Source organism: Fistularia commersonii, chromosome 15 (genome assembly GCF_037954325.1).
Source record: "Fistularia commersonii isolate RoL2024-O1a breed Wild chromosome 15, RoL_Fcom_v1.0, whole genome shotgun sequence".
In the NCBI taxonomy this organism is placed as follows: domain Eukaryota; kingdom Metazoa; phylum Chordata; class Actinopteri; order Syngnathiformes; family Fistulariidae; genus Fistularia; species Fistularia commersonii.
Genome location: NC_141298.1, coordinates 6,060,630 through 6,071,182, shown reverse-complemented (window position 1 = coordinate 6,071,182; position 10,553 = coordinate 6,060,630). Strand labels below are relative to the sequence as shown.

Below are 10,553 nucleotides of genomic sequence, written 5' to 3'. Positions count from 1 at the left end.
GATAGAGAAGGTTGATTCGTTGTGGCGACCCCTGAAGGGAAAAGCTGAAAGGAGAAGATTTGCCATTTCCTGATAAGCGCGTCTGTCCGCACTGCGGCTGCGTCAAATTGACGTCACACTGACGCCTGTGGGCGCTCCTCCCGGAAGCAAAACAAGCCCGTCATGTGATTTTGTGCGTCTGACCAATGTCTAGAATGTCTCCACACAGTTAATTCGGTTTGAATATACTTGAGAGAAGGGTATGTGTTGATACTTATCGTTGTGGATTTTTATTGATCTCTGCTGCTTTGTCCTTAAAAATTCACTTAGAAGTGGTGTTTCAGTTTCCATTACTGACGATTGGCATTTTACGGGAAGTCGTTGAATGTTTGAAGCTATCTAGCTAATTAGCTCACGAGTTAGCAAACGGGTATTTACTTTAAGTAACCCAATAACATTTTAAAGTAGGAATTCCCAAACATTTTTATACAGAATATTTTACTGAGCATATGTCGTTTCCCCAGGAACATTCTGGTGGATCCGGATAATTGGAGAAATCGCCGGCTACCATGGCGGACGTGAGTATGGTTAAAGCCCGTCTCTTCGCGAGTTGACTGCTTATAGCACATTGTCTTGAAATTAAAAATCACAAATGGGTATTAGGTAACACATTGTGACATTTGGATAAATAAACACTCACAGCAAATACAACAAAATGATTATTTAGGTCAGTGCTATCTAACTGGATTTAGTGAGATGTTCAAAATATTAAAAAAATGTCTTTTTTTTTTTCAAATTTATGTTTATAGTATGTCATTCTTAAAATGGCATCACATTTAGAAAAAATTGTAATGTTGTGTCTGTGTTTCGAACTTAAAGTTTGGTTTTGAAAGTAAAAAAACGATTAAAATGAGTTTGAAAATGTGTCTTCTGTCAAAGGTAGTGCACTGATGGCTCAAAAATTTAATTTGCTCACTTTAATATAGTGTCTTTCATAGGCATTTTATAAAGTGTTTCAAAACACCATTTGAGCTAACTGATTGGTCTAGTTAAATTAGTCAGCATTTGTTTCTTCTGAAAGCATACAATATTGTTTTTTTTAATTTCTTTCTAACACATATTTCTTTTGCAGGACTTGAGGAGATATTTGTACAAACAGTTGCAAAGGTGTGTATAATCAGTAGTGCCTAATCTGTCCCATGTCCCTGTTGAAAGAAAAACCATTTATTACTCACTCGTGCTCAGTTGCAGCCTAAGACCAATTAGGGTTTGATGGAAATTAGATGCAAAACAGGCCATATGAAATAAAAGACAACGTGGAAATCTATGAAGGAGCAGGATCATTTAGAGCTTTATAATCAAAACATTAAAGAATTTCAAAAAAAATTCCAAAAGATGCAAGTGGAGTGAATGCAGTGTCAACAGTGAGATAATGTTATCATTCGTAAATCAATTTTCTAAGATATGGTTGTTACTGTTGTTGCAATATTATTTGCAATTGTTAGTGAATGTAAGTCCAAGTGCTTGAAATTAAAAAGGTAGTTGATAATGTTCCAAAGATGAAGGCAGTTTGGACATATTTTAGCGATGATTCAAATGTATTTGAAATTATAAAATATTAAGAGTTTGTAATATTACTTTTTACATTCTTACTAGTCAAAAATCAATGCTTTTGGTTGCTACCTCATCATTTTCAGGAACGGTGAGTCTAAATTTAGCTGTTGAAAGATTTTAGCCATCACTCCATTAATGTTTTTTTATGTTATCTTTTTACGCAGCGTCGAAGGTCTCCATGCCATTGTGGTAACAGACAGGGATGGAGTTCCAGTTATAAAAGGTATAAAACACATCTTGTATTTTTTTACTTTTCACTTCCTAATGCACTCATTTATTTTTATTATCATTATGTACATCAAAAGTGATTTGCCACAAAAAATACGATAACACCAGAATTATGTTATTGTATTTTTTGCCACAAAAAATACAATAACATCAGGATGAATCAAATTTACTTCACCGGACAACAAGTAATGTCAAAGGACCATTTCACTTCCTTTTCAAATACAATTATGAGATATGAAATACAATTTTGTTGAATGCCAAGTGGCTACAGAGAGCACATTGTGTGCCAATTACACAATTTTCCTTTTGTAATTGATAACTTGAATTGGAATTTACTTAAGCAAACCTCAGAACTGTAAGTCATTTTCTTAAGCAAATCTCAGTAATGTACTAACAACTGTGCTTAAAACTACTCCAAGCAAGGTCCAGTCACTGGAACAAGTTTGAAAAATATAAAAAGCCTTTATGTTGTGTCAAGAACTGACATATCTGACAAAGTTGCTTCCCTTCTCCTCTCCGAGTCGGTGTTTTGACACCCAGACAGACCCAGCAAAGACAGAAAGCCCCCACCTGATTGTTCTCACTGACTCCCATCCCCTGAAGGTAGTGGGGGGCTGACAGCTTTTCAAATGACTGGAGCAAATTCAAAAACAATGAAAAAAACAACCTGTGTTTATATCTATGGTTTGAAGGAGAGCAGTTGCTACCTGCTGTCCCCTGAAATTTAAAATGAAGCGTCAGGAACTGTAACGGTCCTGCTAGATTTGGCATCTGGCCTTAAATTAAACACACAGGACACTACACTTTTAACATATATTTGCTATTTGTTCCCTGGCTTCCTCTTACCCATTCCCTTGGAAACCCAATCATCAACTGACTTTTTTCTGTCAGTTGGCCATGTTGTGCCTGGCTGTCCTCCTGGATGTTTACACAGCTAGGTAACAACATGCAAGGTCTTTTGTAGGACTAGGGTTTCCTCCCATGTTTTGGCCAAAATACTCCTTATTAATTGTCAAGATGAATTCAAACCTCTTTTAACCATGATCTTGACTTCATGCCCAGATGATGCAGCAAGATTTTGACACATTCTAAATGCAGATGGATTACATCACAGGTCTCAAATGTTTTGTTAACCAAACATGAGTTGCACATTATCTCACAGGGTATCAAGAACTCCAGCGGTAGGAGGTCTTGTAACGAAAACACAAAAAAACAAAAAAAAACTGGCTCATGAGTTGTTAGAATGACTAATCTTTTGTCCTACAGTTGCCAATGACAACGCTCCAGTCCACGCTCTCAGACCAGGCTTCCTGTCCACCTTTGCACTGGCAACAGATCAAGGCAGTAAGCTGGGCCTCTCCAAGAACAAGAGTATCATCTGCTACTACAACACCTACCAGGTGCATGTCAAAAGACATCCAGGCCCACCTCAATTCATTTGTGCCTGAAAGATGAATCCTGTGGTTTTGAAAAGATCTCATATTTTCTGATGAGTTTTAGAACCCTTGAAATTGAAGTTTCACATAAAAGACTCATCGTGAAATAAGAGCAAAAATCAAGTCTATAGCTATGAGGAATGTACTTTACCCTAAAGCGATGTGTTACTAATTTGCTTTTAAACCTCAAATAGTGTCATTTATTAATTTAAGTCTATAGTGACTGAGATAAACCAAAATGGTCTCGTAATGGCGTATAATACATTTAATTTGAATTTTCTCTTGCACAGAGAGCTCTTAAATTCTAGTGAGTAAATAAACCTGATGAACTTTGTGATTACGCGCTATCCTTTTGCTTGTAATGCATACCCTATTGTTTATGATTCTTTCAGAAACAGAAAACTTTGTTACAAATAAGATTGCCCTTGATTTTAAATTTGATCATATAAAGTCTGTATTTGAAACTGTTTTTCATCTCCAACAATGCCATGTGGTGTTCTGCAGATTGCTGCCCATTATATTTGATAAACAACATTCTAAGCTTGCATCCTCACATTTCTGTATTTTGACTAGATTGTGCAGTTCAATCGGTTGCCACTTGTCATCAGTTTCATCGCCAGCAGCAATGCCAACACAGGTAAAATCTGTCTTTTCTGCCTCGAGGCTTTAATTCCAACCAGGTCTCTTTGGTGCTCCCTCATGATACAATAATCACATTACTGGAAAGGATTGCAAAATGTAAACAACTTTTCTTGAACCATCAACAATACCCTGGCTGTTGTTGCTGTTTGTATATGTCAGCCTTTTTATATTCTTCAAAAAGGTTTTCACGAAGATGTAATTAAAAAAAACTGCACGTTTTGTTTTTGTAAGATGCGTACCTCTGCTCCCCAGGATAGTGCCTTTGTCGTACAAAGAACAAAAGTCTCTGAGGCCATCATTATTACTCATAATAACAATCAGATTACACAGTTAATGCTGATTTGAGAATTTGGCCCCCACACTGCCAATGTTAGCATGGGGATGGCATGTCCAGCTGCTGTATGCTGATCTTCTCACAACTGTTCACCTCAGTATTTGTTGGGTATTCAGAAAGCAAGCTAACTGCATGCTAACAAGAAGTTAAAATAGGGATTTAAGGATTGAATTTATCAACTCGATCTTTCCACGGATGAGGAAATAACTGATATTGATGTTTTTGAAAAATGTGTCCCCCACACAAACCAAATTCAGAACAGTTAATGGTTCAAGAACAAAAACATTGTATTCAGTATGAAATACATCTGTCAGAAATACATGTGAAATCTTGACACATGCTCACATACTTTTTTGTCAGCTAATATAGAAAAAGCAAAAAAAAATAAAACAGCTTCCTCTTCTTTGTGAAGTTTAAATTTAAAGAGTGAAACATCTGACATGAGGATAAATTGGGAATTGTTTTGTTTCCAGCCAACATATTTTTCAACACCCACCCATTCACTGACGTGAATTGATGAAATAGAAAAGATGAATCACAAATGAAACCTTGTCTTGACTTTGGCTCTCAGCTCATCACAAATTCACCCAAATGATTAATGATTTAATCTTTGTTTTCATATGGTCATGTGATGACTTGATATGAACATCAGTGCGGATTTATAAGGGAAGATTTGAATGGCCTAAACAAAAGAATTTAAGGACCCTTTACTGTCTGGCTTGGTCTATGGTTTGTTTTTCACCCCTCTTCCTTTTATGCAGGTGTGATCATAGCAATCGCGTTCCAATCCAAACCAAAACAACCTCGCCCAGATTTTGCGCTGAAAGCAGTCTTCCCCCTAGTTTAACGTGAGCTATGGTGTAGTTTGTTTGTGTTAAGGACACTGTCCAACCTCAATCCAGCCCAAATGCTGGGAGATGATTTCTTCACATGTGAAGAATCACATTGTTTTCAAGATGTTGCCTTGAAATGCCGTCTAATGAGCTCTTTTGTTTGGATATTTTGGCTTCATATATGGCGCAAATGACGACCGTTGTCAGGAAGTTACGCCAACTCTGAAAGTCAATTTCGGAATATTTTAGCTATTCAAGAAGGAAAATAAACTGTCCTCCCTTTGCACCCAAGAGTTTCTGACAAACGAACGCAGCGAGAGTGCTCGCATGCATTTTGGTTCCCCATGAAATTTTTCCCGAGTGAAACCAAAGTTAAATGATGAGAAAATACAAATGAAGCAGCAAGTCCACTGACTCACAAGAACTAAACAGCCATTCAAAAATGTCATTATGTTTTTCAACTAGTCTGAAGTGTATGATGTGAGAATGAAGGTAAGCCATGGCCAGCATTCTTGACAACTCCTTGATGCGGAGAATGGTATCCGAGCTCTTCGGTCAATGTTAATAGTCAGTTGTCGGTTATTGGATTGCAGATCGAAGGCTTTATTGTTCTTTAGTTTGGTGTGTGAATGATTATTAACTTTATTCAACCTGCAATTTGGAACACAACTTTTGAGTTCTGTAAATGTCACCTGAAATTCCTCAAGTGATGTGGTGCCCCCCAAACCTTCCAACACTAGACTTGTACCATCTACATCAGCCACTATATATATCTTCTATTTATCAAGTTAATACCTAAAAGATACAGATATTTGTCTGACATACATCTGGAATCAGACAGAAATATTCAGTAGAATTGTACGCTTAAGTCAAAAACTGAACGTTCACAGGCCTTGGGAAGATAATGTGGATGTATTTATTTATGTCAGGTGCTGTGGGTCATCTGTCTGAATATGCCTCTCTAAGCTCAGCTCCAAGTCCATCCAGCTCGTCTCCTTCAATTTGTCCTGTCATAAAAGGAACAATAATTTAAATTATTTCTGGACATTACAAAAATCACAGATATGACTACAAGGATTACTTGTCACTTACTGCACCAAGAGTATTTTTCATTATTGATCTTTCTATGTTTCTAACTGTGTGCGCCTTCTCGTGCTCCGAAGTTTTCGTTTTTTCACTTTCCATATGCTTCATTCTTTGACGCTCCAGCTGCTTTTCTTGAAGCCTCTTCTGCAGCGCCAAAATGGTCTTGTCTTCAGCCACTGCCGACAGGAAACCAAACCTAGTTTTCTTTTCCTCTTTCCTGCAACATGCCAAAACTACCATGAATCACAAGTGTGTTTGAGCACAATTCTGTGTGAGGGCTGATCTGACTTTCTGAGATACTACTGTAGACACTACAGTCATCCCATTGCCCGACGATTCCCCGACCTGGTGGCAGCAGCCTGTGCCAGTGCCCTCTGGTGGAGGCCGATGCCATCTAGCTGATTCAAAAGCATCTGCTTCTTGTTATGTTTTTCCATCATGATTTGCCCTCGCTTATCCTGCTCCTCTTCTTGCTGGACATCCCTTAAGATGGACAGTCGCTCCCTCAGCTCAGCCAGAGACATTTCCCCGAGGAGCTCATGGCCCGCTGTCTAATGTGAAACAAAAGTTGAACTTATACAAGAGGAAACTGCTAGATGACAGCAATCCTTCCTTCACACTCACCTCGGTGTCGTCAAACATTCTAAGTCTGATATGCGGAAGTGATTCAATGGCATGGATTTCAGAGATGATTTGAAATTTTCTGCTGAGCTCTGCCTGGGCCTCATCTAACGCTTGAGAGAGGAGCTCTCGACTTTGCTCCGAGACTTCTTTCACTGTGGTATCGGCACAGGTTTGATATAAAGCACATCTTATTATCTACCATTATATCATGCCTTACATAAAGCGTAGGGGCGTACCGATGCTTTTCTTGAATTGCTGCAACCTTTCTCTCGCTATTTTTGAGTTTTTGTTGCTCTCTGCCATTTGTTGCACTAATTCTCTCATTTCTTTTTCCTCCTGTAACCTGGTCTCTGCATATTTTCGAATCATCTCAGCTGTCTGCATGAAAGGACCACAAAATATATAATTCACATATCACAGCCGCTGTTTTAGAAAACAAAGATTTTGTCTTGTCACCCACTTCTTCTTTCTTAAGACGAGCGGCTCTCTGGTTTTGTTCCATCAGCTTTGCACGAGACATGGCTGCCTCCTCAAAGCTGATGTGCCCCTCCAGGCGTTTGCACTCAATTTTCTCCAACTTCTCTTTAAGATCCCTATTGCGCATTTCTTTCTGCCACTGCAGAAAAGTAGAGGGTTCACGCCCCCCCTCCAAAAGGCGCTCTACTCTGTATCAACACATCAACTGAAAAGCTTTACAAATATTCAGTACAAAGCGCAAACAAATTCAGTTACCCATTTTATCAACTATCTAATGCTATCTTTGTTTTACCTTCATTTTATTAGGTTATTACTATGCATAAACACAAGGGAGTGGTAATAACTGAGTGCTATACCTCCGTAGCTGCTCTTCCATCTGACGGTCATACAGCACCCCCTGCCTCAGAATGGCTGCAGTATTGAGTTTGACGGGACCTCTGTTATTCTGACAGATTGACAAAAAAAAAAAAACGTGTTATCTGATTTAAAACAAAATTAAAAGATTGGGCCATTGAAGCAAGTTTAATAAATTGGCCACCTTTTGATCGGAGGGATATTCAGAATCAAGTTTGAGCTTTGAATCCATGTCTTCCTCTATCTGCCCCATGTCTCTCTGTGTAACAAATGATAGATCATCAAATAATTGAATTCTCTTTTCCCCTCCTTGTCAGTAAGGAGAGAATTAATTCTGAATATTTAGTCTTTATCCAAATAGGTAATTCCTGAACATCCACATTAAAATCAGCAAAGAGTACAGAAAATTATCTCTACCTCAATGGTTTGGGACTCCTGAATATTTTCACATCTGATTTTTTTCTTATTGTCCTTGCACTGCAATTCCTGTAATGGAAAAATCATGAAATGCCATGTAAAAAGGGAGATTAAGAATATTTTTGTATGCAGCTTATTATGCACATTAAACCCTATGTTACCAAAAAATTAGGACACATTTGTGGATTTCCAGTATCTCTATATCAAATTTGCATGTTTTGCATGTATTTCTTTTATGAGATGAGATGAGAACATTTGTATCTGTATTAAGAAGCAGAAATTGTATTTTGATTATTCCTTTGTTTGACTTGAGATGTGCATCTCTAAACCCTCAATATTCAACATAATATCCCTAGTATATATTTTTGATACTGGCATAACAGACAAGAAAACAAACAGTGCTGACCGGCTGACGTTTTTCCTTTTGATGAAACATTTCAGGATCGAGCTTATCTTGTGTTTCCGGTTTAGTCAGATCCAACCTCTGGAGCTCGCTCGGTCTGATAGAAGCTTTTTTTGACTGGCTCCCTGCGGACATTTTGACAGCAAGGTGGTCCAAAGGTTCACCAGTCTTGGCTGAAATAGATTTTGGCACGGCTTGCGGTCACGGAGCACCACCCATCACAGAGAATTTACAGTGACATCATAGCTTCTCCTCCGATGTCATGTGTACCCCTGTATGACATCGGCCTCCCGACATACAGCATCATGAATGCAACCCCATATTTGATGTGCCCTCCCACGTGACATCGCATACCTTCAAATGGATGTACGATTATTTCCTATGTCAGTTTCTTTTTCCACGCTCCACCAGAAGAAGCTAAACACAGTAATCCAAATTCAGCTATCATTAGAATTAACTCTAAAAATGACCCAGCTTGCCTCTGCAAAGAAGTTCTTGTTACTTCTGTGCACATGATATATGAGATGGGTGAAGAGAATTAATCGGAGACTGTTAGTGGCTGATTTCCTATTCTTTGCTTTCACCAAACTGGACATCTTGTGTGAAATTATAGACTACAACCCAAACTGCCATCCCTGTCTTTTATGGCACTATGGAGTGGCAGATCACATTGAGGAGTACTTTGCGGTCAAAATATTTGTACGTTTTGGGGGAATGCTTATCAGTTCAGTTAGAGATAAATCCTCATGGTGGCACCAAGAAAAGTTTATTGTTCTGAGTTTGCTTATTAGTAATACCACGAATTATGGGTTGTGCAACTGCCTGAAAGGCAAGTGAATTACCAACAATTTACCCTTTTTTTGTCTTATTTCCCTCACCAAATTTAATCACTGTGTCTCCTCAGGCCTTATCATGAGTCTGGAGAAGGAGTTGGCTCCACTAATAGAGGAGCTGAGACAGGTGGTGGAGGTAACATAATGTCAGTCAGAAGATCCCAAGCAAAGGCACCAGGCCTACATGTTCCCCCGCACACTCTTGATGTCCCTATAGTTCTCTGTTCTGGCCTCTCATCTTCAGATCTCTTTCCATTTCAATTGATCATTACTTGTATCTTTTATCTGCTCAAAATTTGTATGTTGATCTAATCTTGAGAACCCTGAATAAATGTTCCATTTGTATCATTGAAAGTGACTTGCGCTTCCTTTTGTTAAAATACAGCTTGATTTAGGTATGATGCTCTGCAAAACACATACACTTTTGTCCAGATAAACCATTTGCTTATGTTAATGTTTCAATGAGTAAACACTTCCCCTCATTACATTCAGCAAATCATGTTTTTCAATATGCCCTCATCAGTCTCTTCCTCAGACTAATGTGTGAATTAAAAGCAACGTCTCCCATCATTCAAAGTATGTCTTGTCCTTACTCCGACAAATGCAGTGCTTTTGATGCTCCGAAAATGTACTAACTCACTTGAAAATGTTTATGTATATGATTTTAATGTTTAAGCTAACTGTAAGATTCACAAGTCTATCCACCAGATTTTTTATTGAATGACATTTTCTTCTAGAATCATTTCATTGATTCAAAAGTGCTATATTTCTTTGATTTGCTTATTAATATGCTCATTCAGAGAAGTATGTTAGACTGGTGCAGGACATGTATGCGGGCTGTGGGAAAGTGGTGAGGTGTGCAGTAGGGGTAACAGAGAAGTTCAAGGCGGAGGTTGGGCCTCATCAGGCATCAGCTCTGACCCCCTTCTTGTTTGTAGTGTTGATGGACAGGCTAACAGATGAGGTTAGACATGAATCTCCATGGACTAGGATTGCAGATGACATTGTGATCTGTAGTGAGAGCAGGGAACAGGTTGAGGAAAATCCAGAGAGGTGAAGGTATGCTCTGAAAAGAAGGTTGCCCCGGTAAGACAATATATTTGTATGAATGAGAGAGAATGGCGGAATGGTGAGGCGACAGGGAGTGGAAAGAAGAAGTTGGAGGATGTTAAGTACTCAGGATTGACAGTCCAGAACAACAGAGAGTGTGGAAAAGAGGTGATGAAATGGGTTCAGGTAGATCGGAACGGGTGGAGGAACATGTTAGGGGTACTATGAGTGTCAGGGGTGATG

At 38.7% G+C, this 10,553-nt stretch overlaps 2 protein-coding genes across 2 annotated transcripts; one reads left to right on the top strand and one right to left on the bottom strand.

The window, feature by feature from the left end:
• The first annotated feature begins 134 nt into the window (after window positions 1-134).
• Window positions 135-9,614, top strand: lamtor3 (late endosomal/lysosomal adaptor, MAPK and MTOR activator 3). Its single transcript, XM_086160883.1, has 7 exons — window positions 135-239; window positions 504-557; window positions 1,112-1,146; window positions 1,758-1,816; window positions 3,088-3,221; window positions 3,831-3,894; window positions 9,332-9,614. The coding sequence occupies exons 2-7, from the start codon at window positions 549-551 to the stop codon at window positions 9,403-9,405; spliced, it is 375 nt and encodes a 124-aa protein (XP_086017009.1). The 5' UTR covers window positions 135-239; window positions 504-548; the 3' UTR covers window positions 9,406-9,614.
• LOC147226301 (cilia- and flagella-associated protein 99-like) lies at window positions 5,987-7,860 on the bottom strand. The gene is made up of 8 exons (XM_086161086.1): window positions 7,792-7,860; window positions 7,610-7,698; window positions 7,237-7,441; window positions 7,013-7,154; window positions 6,777-6,928; window positions 6,498-6,703; window positions 6,159-6,369; window positions 5,987-6,073 (listed from the first exon to the last, which is right to left on the bottom strand). The coding sequence occupies exons 1-8, from the start codon at window positions 7,858-7,860 to the stop codon at window positions 5,987-5,989; spliced, it is 1,161 nt and encodes a 386-aa protein (XP_086017212.1).
• Window positions 9,615-10,553: the final 939 nt, after the last annotated feature.